Source organism: Trichechus manatus, unplaced genomic scaffold (genome assembly GCF_000243295.1).
Source record: "Trichechus manatus latirostris isolate Lorelei unplaced genomic scaffold, TriManLat1.0 scaffold00233, whole genome shotgun sequence".
Lineage (NCBI taxonomy): Eukaryota > Metazoa > Chordata > Mammalia > Sirenia > Trichechidae > Trichechus > Trichechus manatus.
The window spans coordinates 2,086,482-2,103,077 of NW_004444169.1; the positions used below are offsets into that span (position 1 = coordinate 2,086,482).

The window sequence follows — 16,596 nt, forward strand, 5'->3', positions numbered from 1 at the left end:
TAGGGCGGTAGTCTCGGGATTCCTCTAATCTCTATTGGTCCAGTAGGTCTGGTCTTTCTTAGGAATTTGAATTATGTTCTACATTTATCTCCCATTCTGTCTGGGACCTTGTATTGTTTCCCTGGTCAGAACGGCCAGTACTGGTAGCCAGGTACCATCTAGTTCTTCTGGTCTCAGGTTAGAAGAGGCTGTGGTTCATGTGGGCTACTAGTCCTGTCGACTTTGAGTCTTTTGGTTTCCTTCCTTCTCTTTTAGTCCAGACGAGCAGAGACCAATAGTTGTATCTTAGGTGGCTACTCACAAACTTTCAAGACCCTAGACATTACTCACCAAACTAGGGTGTAGAACATTATCTTTATGAACTATGCTATGTCAGTTGAGGGATAAGTGATATCACCGCTGATGTCAGATGGATCTTGGCTGAAAGCAGAGAACACAAGAAAGACATTTACCTGTGTTTTATTGATTATGCAAAGGCATTCGATTGTGTGGATCATAACAAATTATGGATAACATTGCGAAAAATGGGAATTCCAGAAAACTTAATTGTGCTCGTGAGGAACGTGTACTTAGACCAAGAGGCAGTCATTTGAATAGAACAAGGGGATACTGCGTGGTTTAAAATCAAGAAAGGTGTGCATCAGGGTTGTATCCTTTCACCATACTTATTCAATCTGTATGCTGAGCAAATAATCTGAGATGCTGGACTATATGAAGAAGAACATGGCATCAGAACTGGAGGAAGACTCATTAACAACCTGCGATATGCAGATGACACAACCTCGTTTGCTGAAAGTGAAAATTACTTGAAGCACTTACCGATGAAGATCAAAGACTACAGCCTTTAGTACATTACAACTCAGCATAAAGAAAACAAAAATCCTCACAAATGGACCAATAAGCAACATCATGATAAACAGAGAAAAGACTGAAGTTGTAAAGATTTCATCTTACTTGGATCCACAACCAATGCCCATGGAAGCAGCAGTCAAAAAATCAAATGACGTACTGCATTGGGCAAATCTGCTGCAAAAGACCTCTTCAAAGTATTGAAAAGCAAAGACATCACTTTGAGGACTAAGGTGCACCTGACTCCAGCCACGGTATTTTCAATCACCTCACATGCATGTGAAAGCTGGACAATGAATAAGGAAGACCAAAGAAGAATTGATGCCTTTGAATTATGGTGTTGGCAAAAAATACTGAATACTCCATGGACTGCCAGAAGAACAAACAAAATCTGTCTTGGAAGAAGTACAGCCAGAATGCTCCTCAGGAGTGAGGATGGTGAGACATCATCTTATATACTGTGGACATGTTATCAGGAGGGACCAGTCCCTGGAGAAGGACACCATGCTTGGTAAAGTAGATGGTTAGCAAAAACGAGGAGGCCCCTCAACAAGACGGACTGACACAGTGGCTACAACAATGGGCTCAAACATAGCAACAATTCTGAGCATGGTGCAGGACCAGGCAACATTTCATTATGTTGGACACAGGGACACTATGAGTCAGAACTGACTCAACGGCACCTAACAACAACACGCCAACTGACTAAGTTGTCCCATGAGACTATGGTCCTAAGCCTTTTAACCCAGTAAACCCATCCCGTGAGTTGTTTGGATATGTCTAGGAAGGCTCTATAACTGTTCCCCCTACGTGCTATATTATATATACGGATATATATGCAGCACACATAAAACATATATATACATATGCCTACAGGTACACCTATACATGCATATGCATGGACTCACATATGCCTTCCTAGACACATATACACATACGTGTATGTACCTGTGTAACCACATTCATATTTTTTGGTTGCTACTACTGTTGTTGCAAAATTGTATAGGTTATAGCATTTACCAAAATCGTCTCTTTTCCTTGTGTACTTCTTAGTGTCTTCATTTACTTTGGTCAACTTGTGCAGACTTCATCCATATTTGGTTACTGCCTTTCCCACCACCAAAAATAACAAGTGTCTACTATCTGGAAGGAAACCCTGATGGCATAGTGGTTAAGAGCTACGGCTGCTAACCAAAAGGTCAGCAGTTCAAATCCACCAGGCGCTCTTTGCAAACCCTATGGGGCAGTTCTAGTTTGTCCTATAGGGTTGCTATGAGTCGGAATTGACTTGAGGGCAGCAGGATTGGTTGGTTTTTTGTACTATCTAGAAACTGATTCCCATCTTCCCTTCCCATCCATGGTAAACCATCAAAGAACACTGCTTTCTGTGTCTGTTCTTGATATTTTATAAAAGTGGGACCACACAACATTTATCCTTTTGTGATTGACTTATCTCACTCAGCATAATGTCCTCCAGATTCATCCATGTTATATTTCATGGACTTCTCATTATTCTTTATAAACCCCATTGCCGTCGAGTCAATTCTGACTTATAGCGACCCTACAGGACACAGCAGAACTGCCCCATAGGGTTTCCAAGGAGTGGCTGGGGGATTCAAACTGCCGACCTTTTGGTTAGCAGCTGTAGCTCTTAACCACTGCACCACCAGTGCTCCTTATTCTTATAGTTGCATAGTATTCCATTGTATGTATGTATCACAATTTGTTTATCCATTCATCTGTTGATGGGCACTTAGATTGTTTCCATCTTTTTGCTACTGTGAATGCTACTGCAATATACATAGGTCTATTCAGGTCACTGCTCTGTATCTCTTGGATAGATACCTAGGAGTGGGATTGCTGGATCATAAGGTGTTTCTATTTCTAGGTTTTTTTTGAGGAAGTGCAATAACATTTTCCATAGTAGTGTTATGTGAGCTTTTGAAGAGAGGAGCCCTCCCAAAAGAGTGAAGATCTTCAAAGATTTATATACATATATGGATAAACACAGTGGAATTGATGAAAGTTAAAATAAGAAAAAATGCTGTCTTAATACACTTATCAGAAACTGGGTGGATCCTCAACATTAAAGAACCATAAACAAGTTCTCTCTATTGCAGAGGGATTTTAAAAAGTCAAAAGATAAAAATCACAATGAGACACACCTGAAATTGCCTGGGAAATGCTTCCACCCCTAGCCAGGGACTTTAAGTTATATCCATATCAGTAAATTGGTTGAGCAGACTTTGTGACTTCTGAAACAGTGGGAAGAATGGGAATTTCAGAACACTTGATTGTGCTCATGAGGAACCTGTACTTAGATGAAGAGGCAGTCGTTTCAACAAAACAAGGGGATACGGTGTGGTTTAAAGTCAGGAAAAGTGTGCTTCAGGGTTGTATCCTTTCACCATACTTATTTAATCTGTATGCTGAGCAAATCATCAGAGAAGCTGGACTATATAAAGAAGAATGCGGCATCAGGATTGGAGGAAGACTCATTAACAAACTGCGATATCCAGATGACACAACCTTGCTTGCTGAAAGAGAAGAGGACTTGAAGCACTTACAGATGAAGAGCAAAGACTACAGCCTTCAGTACAGATTACATCTCAACATAAAGAAAACAAAAATCCTCACAACTGGACCAATAAGCAACATCATGATAAATGGAGAAAATATTGAAACTGTAAAGGATTTCATTTTAATTGGATCCACAATCAATGCCCATGGAAGCAGCAGTCAAGAAATCAAACGACGCATTGCACTGGGCAAATGTGCTGCAAAAGATCTCTTTTAAAGTGTTGAAATGCAAAGATGTCACTTTAAGGACTAAGGTGCACCTGACCCAAGCCCTGGTGTTTTCAATTGCCTCATATGCATGCGAAAGCTAGACAATGAATAAGGAAGACCAAAGAATTGATGCCTTTGATTTATGGTGTTGGCAAAGAATACTGAATATACCACATACTGGCAGAAAAATGAACAAATCTGTCTTGGAAGAAGTAAAAGCGAGGAGCGTGAGACTTCGTCTCACATACTTTGGACATGTTATCAGGAGGGACCAGCCCCTGGAGAAGGACATCATGCTTGGTAGAGGGTCAGTGAAAAAGAGGAAGACCTCAACGAGATGGGATGACATAGTGGCTGCAACAATGGGCTCAAGCATAACGACGATTGCAAGAATGGCGCAGGACCGGGCAGGGTTTCATTCTGTTGTACACGGGGTTGCAATGAGTCAGAACCAACTCGATAGCACCTAACAACAAGTTAACCATGAATATTTTTAAGACTTACCGCCTACAGATAGTTTTTACTTTGATGACGTCCTGAAGGTAACTGCAAAATACCACAGGCCAGAGTTTTCCAACAAAAGGGACTCATTGAAAGGACTATGTCAGATAGTTGGACACAGACTTCTAAATGGCACTACTAATACCACTAGACTGCATCAAGATTTCCAGAAACTCTAGTGGAGAAGGTGGTGGGTTCATGACTGCTGATCTAGGACAAACAGAACAGAAATTAATTACAGGACTGAGTGGACTAAAAGATTATTATGGATTTTATGTGGGAGATATTACTGTTTTAATGTACTGTTTTCTGGATATGAGAAACTATTTTCTCCTAAACTATCTATAACTTATAATAACAAACTACGTTTATGCAAAAAGATGAAACATTTATCAATTATCTCTCCCTAACCCCTCCAGAATTGGAAAATTATTTATAAAGAATTAGAATGTTGCTAGTATTGGTTGATCACTCTACATTTTTTAGGAAGGAAGAAGGGGTACACACACACTCTTGATCTAGTATCTTCCTAAGTGATATCATCTATCCTAATAACTTTTCTTTGGTGTTTTCTTTTTTTTATTGTGCTTTAAGTGAAAGCTTACAGTTCAATCTGTCATACAAAAATATATACACATACTGCTATGTGACCCTAGTTGCTCTCCCCATACTGTGACAGCATACTCTTCCTTTCTACCCCAGATTTCCTGTGTCCATTCAACCAGCTCCTGACCCTCTCTGCCTTCTCATCTTGCCTCTGGACAGGAGCTGCCTATTTAGTCTCATGTTATCTACCTGAGCTAAGAAGCACACTGTTCACAAGTATCATTTTATGTCCCATAGTCCAGTCTAATCTTTGTCTGAAAAGTTGGCCTCAGGAATGGTTTTAGTTTTGGGCTAACAGAGAGTGCGGGGGCCATGTCTTCTGGGGTCCCTCCAGTCTCAGTCAAACCATTAAGTCTGGTCTTTTTACTAGAATTTGAGTTCTACAACCCATTTTTCTCCTGCTTTGTCAGGGACTCTCTGTTGTGTTCCCTGTTAGGGCGATCATTGGTGGTAGCTGGGCACTATCTAGTTCTTCTGGTCTCAGGCTGATGAAGTCTTTTGTTTATGTGGCCCTGTCTGTCTCTTGGGCTAATACTTTCCTTGTGTCTTTGGTGTTCTTCATTCTCCTTTGCTCCAGGTGGGTTGGGACCAACAGATGCATCTTAGGTGGCTGCTTGCTAGCTTTTAACACCCCCAGATACCACTCACCAAAGTGGGATGCAGAACATTTTCTTAATAAACTTTGGTATGCCAATTGACCTAGATGTCCCCTGAAAGCATAGTCCCCAGACCCGTGCCACTCTGTCCCTCAAAGTGTTTCGTTGTATTCAGGAAATTTCTTAGCTTTGGTTTAGTCCAGTTGTACTGACTTCCCCTGTAGCGTGTGCTGTCCTTCTCTTCACCTAAGATAATTCTTGTCTACTGTCGAGTTAGTGAATACCCCTCTCCCTGCCTCCTCACCCTTGTAACCATCAAAGAATGTTTTCTTCTGTGTTTAAACCTTTTCTTGATTTCTTATAATAGTGGTCTTATACAATATTTGTCTTTTTGCGACCGACTAAATTCACTCAGCATAATGCCTTCCAGATTCCTCCATGTTATGCTTCATGGATTCATCGTTGTTCTTTATCGGTGCATAGTATTCCATTATGTGAAAATACCATAATTTGTTTATCCATTTGTCCGTTGATGGGCACCTAGGTTGTTTCCAACTTTTTGCTATTGTGAACAGTGCTGCAGTGAATGTGGGTATGCATATATCTATTCGTGTGATGGCTCTTACTTCTCTAGGATATATTCCAAGGAGTGGGATTGCTGGATCGTATGGTACTTCTATTTCTAGCTTTTTAAGGAAGTGCCAAATCGATTTCCAAAGTGGTTGTACCATTTTACATTCCCACCAAAAGTGTATAAGTGTTCCAGTCTCTCCACAACCTCTCCAGCATTTATTATTTTGTGTTTTTTGGATTAATGCTAGCCTTGTTAGGGTGAGATGGTATCTCATTGTAGTTTTGATTTGCATTTCTCTAATGGCTAATGATCATGATGAGCATTTCCTCATGCGTCTGTTAGCTGCCTGAATGTCTTCTTTGGCGAAGTGCCTGTTCATATCCTTTGCCCATTTTTTAATTGGGTTACTTGTCTTCTTGTTGTTGAAGTTTTTCAGTATCTCATAGATTTTAGAGATTAGACGCTGATTGGATTTGTCTTAGTCAAAAATTTTTTCCCAGTCTGTAGGTTGTCTTTTTACTCTTTTGGTGAAGTGTTTTGATGAGCATAAGTGTTTGATTTTTAGGAGCGCCCAGTTATCTAGTTCAGAATTGGAAAACTCTTAATGAATATTCTTATTTTTTATGGCAATGTAATTATTTGCTTAAGTTCAATAAAAATCGGTCTTCCTTGTTAAGAGGAAATAATTGGAAATCTCCATTATACAACCAAACTTTCACTAGGATGTCATAATTAAGAATGGTGCTCAGAGAATCAGGTATGACCAGACACTTACACAAAACTAAGATTGGGTATATGGAGCCAATGCTTACAAAGCCCTTCTAGGAAATCTAACATGGTACTTGACCTACAAGGTTCCTGCTTTACAGGTGAGTAAAGAAGGTCACTTCTTAGCAGGCCCAGAACCCTTAAAATATTTTTTTTTTAGTATTTTATTACCTTACATTATTCTGGAACCTCGAAAAAAGAGGAACTCACCCAAACCTATGGGTAGTGTAAGTGAAAATTGGTGGCAAGTTCTTGGCTTGGCTTCCTGGCCTCGAGAGGCTTTTAGAAGTTTAATCTGATGTTCCTTATAGAAACTTCCAGCAAAGCAGTTTTAAAAGGTTATGTGATAAATTGCCATTCTTGCTGCACCTATGTAGATAATAATGAACAGCCTTATTTTATTTTATTGTGCTTAGGTGAAAGTTTACAGCTCAAGTTAATTTCTTACTCAAAAATTTATACACATATTGTTTTGTGACACTGGTTGCAATCTCCACAATGTGACAGCATACTCCCCCTTTCCACTCTGGGTCCATTCATCCAGTTCCTTCCCTTCCTGCCTTCCCATCTTGCTTCTGGGCAGGAGTTGCCCATTTGGTCTCGTATATTTGACTGAACTAGAAGCATGTTCCTCATGTGTGTTATTGTTTCTTTTATAGGCCTGTCTGAAAAGTAGACTTCGGGAGTGGTTTCAGTTCTGAGTTAGGAGAGTGTTCAGGGGCCATGGTCTCAGGGGTTCCTCCAGTCTCTGCCAGACGAGTAAGTCTGGTCTTTTTTCATGAATTTGAATTTTGTTCTACATTTTTCTCCCAGTCTGTCCGGGACTCTCTGTTGTGATCCCTGTCAGAGCAGTTGTTGGCGGCAGCCAGGCACTATATAGTTCTTCTGGGCTCAGGCTGGTAGAGGCTCTGGTTCATGTGGTCCTTTAGTCTTTTTGGCTAATATTTTCCTTGTGTTTTCAGTTTTCTTCATTCTCCTTTGCTCCAGACGAGATGGGACCGAAAGATGTATCTTAGATGGCTGCTCGCAAGCTTTTGAGACCCCAGACGCTACTCACCAAAGTGGAATGTAGAACATTTTCTTCATGAACTATGGTATGCCAACTGACCTAGATGTCCCGAGCCCCTAGCCCTTAGCCCCAGCAACTCGGTCCCTCGAGGTGTTTGAATATGTCTAGGAAAATTCTATGCCTTTGCTTTGGTCAAGTTGTGCTGACTTCCCCTATATTGAGTGTTGTCTTTCCCTTCGCCAAAGTTGACGCTTGTCTACTATTTAGTTAGTGACTTCCCCTCCGTCTCCCTCCCCACCTTCATAACCAAGAAAGACTGTTTTTTTTCCTGTGTGTAAACCTTGAGTTCTTATAATAGTAGTCTCATACAATATTTGCCCTTTTGTGACTGACTTATCTCACTCAGCACAATGCCCTCCAGATTCATCCATGTTGTAAGATGTTTTGCGGATTCATCATTCTTTATCATTGTGTAGTATTCCACATTGTCTGTGTAACATAATTTATTTATCCATTCATCTGTTGATGGGCATTTAGGTTGTTTCTTTTTGCTATTGTGAATAGTCCGGCAATGAACATGAGTGTGCATCTGTCTATTTGTGTGATGGCTTATACGTATACTTGTACAGCCATATTTTAGATCAAGAAAAACTTTGCTTTGAGATTGTCTTTTGATTGAGAGGAGGGTGACTGTGGAGAGAAATTTTTTTGTTTCAAGAGGAAATTATGGCAAGTCCTTGTGAGCTATCGAATTCTGGTTTTTGTTCTCTTTAAAACTTTTTTTGTCAACCGCAGACAACTAATGAGTTTGTTTTCTACTTGCAGATTGGATTTGTTACATAGTTTATGCTGTTCTTTATATATCTATACATAATCAATTACCCAAAAGGAAAATTAGAAATATGAGAGAGACTAAGACTGAAGGCCATCAAACAACTGACTAAACTGCTATCAAATCAGGGTCCATTGACAAAAGGAGCATTAATTGGCTGTTCTATCACAGCCATGATGTCCTTAGTTACTAAAATTGGTTTAAACTATGTTAAAAGTATATACGTACGTATATATATATATATATATATATATATACATATATATATACACACTAAGGTTACAAACAATGTTAAATAAGATAGCTTTATTAATAACCTAGACAATGCTATATATTCTCTTTGAAATAGCACAGATAAAAATAACTACATTATAACACAGACTAGCTTATGATTATGTTACTCCCAAGGAGTTTGTACTTTGGTAAAAACAAATTGTTGTGTACATATATTAATGACACCTAAATGAAAGTATACTGAGATATCATTTTAGCAGTTCACGTTAGAGATACAATGCGTGCTACAGATGCTCCTCACGCGTCTTCTTGTGATTTGTTTCATGGTTAGAAAATTTGGGTTCGTGGACCAGACTAGCCTTTCAGACCATTGGTGTATGTATTCTCATTTTAATCTTTTCTATTAAACCACTAAGCTGCTTGGCGTCTGGTGTGTTAAAAGCTTGCGAGTGGCCATCTAAGGTACAGCAAATGGTCTCATTCAGTCTAGAGGAACAACAAAAAGCAGCAGCTAAGGAACCAACAGAAATAACATGTTTAACAAAAAAAGCCAAAAGCCAAAAAAAAAAAAAAAAAAACCCACAAAACACCAAACCTGTTGCCATGGAGTTGATTCCGACTCACAGCGACCCTATATGTTTAACAAAAAGGTACCCCATAAAGCAGTACCAATGACCCGAAGAAACCTAGATTGGTGCCTGGCCGATACTTAGTGATCAAAGATTCTAATCAAATCGTGATCAGAAGGGGGTAAATGTTGAAGAGGAAGATTAATAACAGACACCTTACTTTGATTTTAAGGTTTTTCTTATCCATGAAACCAAATATTAACCATAAAAAGCCTGACCCAAACTCCAAAAGCCTGCCAGAAACTGCTCTACAGCAATGTAAATTTGACTTTTCTTGCTAGAAAAGGATAATCAACAAAACCATTACCTCCTGATTAAATGAAAAAGAATCTAGGCTCTCCTAAATTAAATCTCAAAGTCTCATGGCTGCAGGTGGGTGGAGGGCCAAATTATTAGGTGCCATCTGATATTAGTAAAGGGGGGAGGGCAGGGTTCAATCTATCATGTTAGGATTAGACAATGGTTGACATTCTATTCTTCTCCCTCCCCTTCTCTTGTAAGCTTCCCTGTAACTAACAAAGCCAGAGACTGCTAACTGAAAGGCCAGCAGTTCGAAACCACCAGCAGCTCATGGGAGAAAGATGTGTCAGTCTTCTTCTGTAGAGGTTTACAGCCTCAGAAACCCCATAGCGGGCGTTTCTTTGGTTTTGTAACTAACAAAAGTTCAAACCGATTCCTTTTTCTGGAATCAAAATGGTCTCCCTATATGCATACAGAATAACTGCTTAGAATAAACCTTATGTTTTAGTCTGAGTTTTGATTATTTTTAACAGGCTTGACGAAGGGGGGAGAGGGCTGACATTAAATTACCAGGCAGAAGACATTTCCAAACTAATTATTGATTTTAGGGGGAGATCTCATTACCTAGCCAGGTCAGGAGCCCCTGGAGATTGTTTTCTGAGGAAACCCTTACTTGCCCCCAGTCCACAGACAGACTAATTTCCTTCAGCAGACGCTGCTCTGGGCCTGAGGGAATGTAGGAGGAGGGAAAGAGGGAAAGAGGGAAAATGGATGGGAGAGAAAGAGGGCAAGAGAGGCTTACAGTTGTTCAGGCTCCAGGTCTTGCTTAGGCTGCTGTTCCGGTTGGGACTGGAATGGATGTTGGACTTCTTATACTTATGTAGAAAGACCTGGGAGTGGTTGCCTGAGGGTTTGTCTGGGGTCCTAAAACCCTGGAAGGTTGTTGGGAAAGGCTAACCAATTCACTTTCTGGTGGGGAATACTCGACCAGACATGTGACCCAGGCGGCCATTTTCTCACACCCCGCCCGTCGCCATCTTCCATGCAGACAAAGGCACCAACCGCTAACCGTTGTCTGATTCTGACATGATCTCCTGGTCACTAAAATTCGGAAACACTCACATTTAGGCACATACAGAGGCCCGCAAACAAGATTTTGGCTTACAAGTAGGTTATATGGCCACACCAGTCGACTCTTACGTTTTCTCCTACCACTTCCCTGTCTCTCCCCTCCCTCTGGCTATTTTCTTACCTTAAGAAGCAGTCAGGAGGCGGGGCTAGCGTGTTCGTGAGGAAGGGACTGGCCAGCCCTAGCCGTCAATCCGACGCCCCGCCTCCACTGAGACGCACAGCAGAGAGAGCTGCCGCGCTGGGCGAGGCTGGGATCCGGAAGTTGGAGCCGAGGGCCGCGAGTGCGTTTACTTGGTCAACCCTGTTCTCGTGCTATCGTTTTCACTCAGATCTCCTCCGGAAAGTGTAGGTAAGAGATTATTCTCTTTTCTCCTGATGAGCGCTCACCTGCCGGGCTGCGTGGTAAGGATCGTCTGTTTGAGGTGAAACTGTAGACGCTTCCCCCCTCAGAATAGAGAGGTAAAGACCCGCCTCCTCTCCAGGGTAGAAGGTACCGGATGAGTGTCAAGTATCGCTCTGCCTGTAGAGACGCGTCCTACAGCGCTCCCTCGGGTTCAAGGGACACGGCTCTATCCTATCTGCAAAGGTGTAGACTCTGAGCGAGACACACTGTGTAGAGTCACAGACCCCCTGGGTCGCCTTCCTCCTCTCAGGATAGTGAGGCTCTATTCCTCATTGCCCGTATAGACAGGCATCGACCTTCCTAAGGCTGAGCAGGGAGACCTCCTTGCATGAAGACATGAAGACACAGTGATCCGCCTAGAGGTACCCTTCCCACAGGCAGAGGCTTTGATGTATTCTCCCCACCCCTGGCACGCTGCTCCTTCTCCTCCATTAGCCACCTCCCACCCCCCCTCCCATTATAAAGGAGTTCAGTTTTAATGCACTGAGGAGGGCAGGAACCTCCTCTTCGTGTAGAGACGCACAGAGACCTCCCACCTCGCCTCAGTGTTACTGACTGATGGAGGCCCACCCCTACTTCTGCAGTGACCATTGATCATCCCTCCCCAAAGTGGTTGGGGACACAGGCCTTAGCCCATGGAAAGCCATGCAGATTCCGCCTCCCTCCTAGAACTGAGTCTAGGAGTGAGTCCCCACTGGTGAATCAGACTGGACCCCTACCCTATATAGAAGGGTACTGGTTTACCGAATTTGTAAAGGCCCAACCCCCAAAATGCCCGTCTCCCTGCAGCAAACAGGAACAGACCTCAACCCTGGAAGAGACAGCTAAGTGTGCCCCTGAGGAGGCCCCCAGGGTAGAGGGTCTCAGATTTCTTTCTCACCTTTTGCGATAGACACAGATTGCCCTCCACCCCCACTAAATCCCCAAGGATTTAGACTCACCACGTTACAAGGGAAAGACCCCACCCAAGCAGAGAAGTGCAACTTCCCCCTCCCTGCGGAGTTGAAAGGCAGTGACATCTCTGATCACCTCACTGTGTGTGCAGAGACTCTCTCTTGAGTTCAGATCTGTTTCTCTCCACCCAGGGTAAAGACACAGACACCCCCTCCCCCAAGTGTAAGAGCAGATCCATTGAATTTATAGTTGCAGCACTCCCCACCTATGCAAAAATCCAAAGGCCCACCTCCCTTCAATGTTAGAGCTGCTGACTTCAACCCATAAAAAAAGATAAAGATTCTCCTCAGCCCACCTCCCATGGAAGGGCCGTAATAGCCCACTCACTGCAGGCAAGTTGTAGACCTCACTCGTGCAAGCCTGCACACACAGCTCCCCCCTTTGTTAGTGTGACACTAATGTCACCTTATAGTGGAGACTGGAGACTGGCATATTAATTCTTCTCCACAGTCCTCTCCAGGGTAAAGAAACCCAGGACCCCTGCTCCCCACAATTTAGAGATGCGCAAACCTGCCCTGTCTTGTGCAGAGATACATAGAGCCACTGTGCTGGTTCCCAGTAGAGTGACAGATGACCCCATCCACACACGCAGGCACAGATTCCCTCCCAGCAAAATTCTGCTCTGACCTGGATCCACATAGACACAGAGATAAGCCCTGTTTCGAGGCCCCCACTCCCTCAGGCTAGACTATTGGAATCTGTCTTTCCTCCCCTCCCAGGGTAGAAGAGACATCAAAAAAACAACAAAAAACCCATACTCTTTGCAATTGAGTCCGTTTCAACTCACGGCAGCCCCATGTGTTGCAGAGTAGAACTGCTCCATAGGGTTTTCTTGTTTGTAATCTTTACAGAAGCAGATTGCCAGGCCTTTCTTCTGTGGTACCGCAGGGTAGGTGCAAACCACCAACCTTTAGGTTAGTTGTCAAGTCGATTCTGATTCATGGCAACCCCAAGTGTGCAGAGTAGAACTGCTCCATAGGGTTTTCAAGGTTGTGACCTTTTGGAAGCAGATTGCTAGGCCTGTTCTGAGGCACCTCTGAGTGGATTTGAACTACTGATCTTTTGGTCAGTAGTCAAATGCTTAACCATTTGTGCCACCCAGGGATCCTTTGGAAGAGACACAGAACCTCTAATTGTGAGAAGAGGCACTATTGCCACCCTTGTAAAAAAAAAAAAAAAGCCCCTCAGTGTAGAGAGGCTTGGTGCTAGTTCCTTCCTTACCTGGGATATAACACTACAGGGTGGAGGATTAAGGACCAAGGATCGAGTCCAATGCCTTGAGGCACTAACTCCACCCTGGAAGAGAAGTTCAGACCTACCCCTCCTTTTGGGCATTGTGATAAGGCCTTCCCTGTGTAGCCACACCAGACCCGGGCTCCAGTGTAGCCCCTTCTCCCAGTTTCCCTAATTGTTAAGGGATTCCTTATCATGTTCTTTAACATTTTATTTTGCCTTTAGGGGTCTCAGAAGGCACAAAGCCTTGTGGCATTGTGGTTCTCAGCTATGTCTTCAAATTTGTTCTTCCCCTGTCCTCACAGGAAGGAAGCTAGCAGATTTGAACCTACCTGCTTTCAAGCTGATCATCATGATGAAACTTAGACACAGTGAGTTTCCTTTACCACCCCCTCCCAATCCTAAGCTTTAATGAATATTTATGTTTCACAGCAACCATTTTTAATTGCTCTGTATGTATCTGATCACTCAGTTTGGGTCTTTTACCTATAGTATCATTGATGTTTTCCCGACTTCCTTATAAGGTAATGTTATCCTTATTCCCTGTTTCCATTTTACAGGTGAAGAAACTGAGGCTCAGCAAGGTTAAGTGACTTGATCTGATACGAATAGCAGTAAATATCACACTGCCTGTAATCCTAACATGCCCAAACATTTTTCTTTATAAATTGTACTTTTAAAGAAATGTACAGCCCAGTGGTTAAGAGAATGGACTCTGGAGCCAGACTAGGTTTGAGCCCCAGCTTTCCTATTTACTTGCTGTGTGGCCTTAGGCAAGTTACTTAATTTCAGTTTCCTTATCTAGAAAATGGAGGGTGATAATAGTATTTACCTCAGCCTTGTTGTGAAGATTTAATGAGTTAAAGTAGGTAAAATACTTACAACAGTGCCTAGCACATAATAAGTGCTTTGTAAGTATTATAAGTATTGGCTTAAAAAAATGCAGTCTCTTTTCTCTTTGGAATTTAGTCCCTCAGAGGATGCATACACTGTCTGCTATCAAATTACTGCCTAATCTCAATCTCTCTCTTTTAATTGTGATGGAAATATACACAACAAAATACACCCTAGTTTAACAATTTCTACATGTATAATTCAGTAACATTGATTACACAAGTTGTACAACCATTATCACTATTCTTTTCCAAATTATTCTACCACCATTAACATAAACACAATGCCCCCTAAGCCCAAACTCCCCCTTTTTCCCTCCGTGCAACCCCTGGTAATCATTAATCTTTGGTTTCTATATATTATTTCATATAAGTGAGGTCCTTCTGAGACTGACTTATTTCACCATGATGTTTTCAAGGTTCATGCACATTTTGGCACGCATCAGGACTTTATTTCTCTTTCTGGCTGAATGGTATTCCATTGTATGTGTATACCACATTTTGTTTACTCATTCATCTGTTGATGGAAATTTCGATTGTTTCCGCCTTTTGGCTATTGTGAAAAGCGCTGCAGTGAACATTGGTGTACAGGTTTCTGTTTGTATTCCTACTTTCATATCCTCTGGGTATATACCTAGGAGTGGGATTACTGGGTCATATGGTAGTTCTGTGTTCTGCCTGACCTCTCCTAAGCTTTGGATTTTTCTTAACTGTACAACAGACAGTGTGGTTGTATTCTGTTCTTTCCGTGTTCAGGACTCTCCCTCCCCTCTCCCTCATTCTTCAACTGGGTAACTCTTGCTTATTTTTCAGAATTCAACCTATACAGCACTTCCTCTGGGAATCCCTGTTAACCTCCCCCTTGGTTTCCACTCATCTGTGCACCCCCTGGAACTGGGACTTGTTGACCTGGTATGATCCGGGTCTGTTTCCTCCACTACACTGTTAACTTCTTACCCATATCTGATTCATCTTTGTGTCCCAAGGGCCCAGCATGACCAGGCATAACTATTTGGTACTTAGTGTGTGCCAGGAAGGTACTAGAATGTTTCAGTTAGTAGTGCAGACTCAATTTCCTTCTCCTACCGTAATGCTTACAGCCTAATAAAGAACTTTCTTGTGAGGGAAATGTGGTGGATAGGGACAATTGCGGGAGCGAGACCTCTCAAAAGATACCTTATTATAGTTCTGATTTTTTGAACCATGTGAGTGTATTAGCTCTTAAAAGTAAAGAACAATCAATCATACACATCTACCTTAGTGGGGAGAATGGTGAAAATGAAGAGCAGATTAAACAAAAAAACTTGACATGTGCACACAAAACAAAGACTAACTGGTAAATTGCAAACAAGGTAATGATCAGACTAACTGGGATGATTCCTTAGAAGATCAAGAGGAGGGGCCGTGTGGTACAGCTACCTGCGCCTCTGACTCCTGGGCAGCACCGAAATGGCAATTATAATGATTAAGTCTGAGAAGGTTATAGGGGGAGCCCTACAAATAATTTCAACTGTTGTACATTTTTGAATGGTTATTAAAAAGGGCAGGAAGTTTTACCACTTAAAAAGTTCATGAACATCAATAATTGGTGCCACCCATATATAATTAATTCGTGGCACCCCTGCTGTGGAAGCATTTGCAGGTTGGGAAACTGGTAAAGTTAAGCTAGTAGGGAAATGGAGGGCAAGGGAAATTGTGGCCGTGTGCAAGAATGTGATTGTAATGATAGATTGTAAGAATGTAAGCTGGATGGGGAAGGAAGAAGGGGTGGCTGTTGAATAAGGAACCAAGTATTGGAAGTCTCTAGGAGGTTGATCAAATGAGCTAGAAGATAGGAGAGGAGGGTGTCTGAGACTACTTTCAGAGCCTAAGCAGTTATAGGTGATGACCATAAGTGTAACCACAAGAGTGGGTAGGTGGGTGGGTGGCTGAAATAGAGCTCCCTGGAGGTGAGGAAATGGGAAACCAGGATGTTGGAAGGGCTGTCCAGTGATCACCAGAGTTACCCAGGTTGATGATGGTAGGAGTTGGGTGGAAAGTAAAACTATGAGCCCAGGTGGATCATTTGTTAAATGAGGAAAAGTCATAGATGACAGAGGCATAGCAGCATGGTGGGAGCCTCAGAAACAGCAGGGGTTTTTTCCCCTCTCATTTTCCTGTTTTAACAAGAGGGAGAAGTGGTCTGAGTTTGGCCATGGTGTCTGGAGACCACCTCCCCTACCTACTGGCCCCAAGATATTCATGTGCTAGAGAAAATAACAACTACCTTTTGAGAGATCTGCAGTGTCCTCAGGGGACAGCCAACTCTTAATTAAGGCAGAAGGTTGGGAAGGTGTCCTAAGGAGAGGTTGAAG

The 16,596-nt window shown here is 42.3% G+C and overlaps 1 protein-coding gene and 1 long non-coding RNA gene across 4 annotated transcripts in view; one reads left to right on the plus strand and one right to left on the minus strand.

Moving 5' to 3' along the window:
• Positions 1-11,010, minus strand: LOC111822913 (uncharacterized). Its single transcript, XR_002825996.1, has 3 exons — positions 10,881-11,010; positions 4,144-4,350; positions 1-420 (listed from the first exon to the last, which is right to left on the minus strand). It is a non-coding gene; the product is annotated as an uncharacterized LOC111822913 (long non-coding RNA).
• The window catches only part of GNL3L (G protein nucleolar 3 like), a 27,922-nt gene continuing 22,309 nt past the window's right edge, over positions 10,984-16,596 (plus strand). For 2 of the 3 annotated variants that reach the window (XM_023743048.1, XM_004389128.2), the window contains exons 1-2: positions 10,984-11,108; positions 13,655-13,720. In XM_023743048.1, coding sequence (XP_023598816.1) covers positions 13,702-13,720 — 19 coding nt within the window. In that variant the 5' untranslated portion in view covers positions 10,984-11,108; positions 13,655-13,701. The remainder of the gene's footprint in view (positions 11,109-13,654; positions 13,721-16,596) is intronic. The other variant, XM_023743049.1, reaches the window with a different exon arrangement.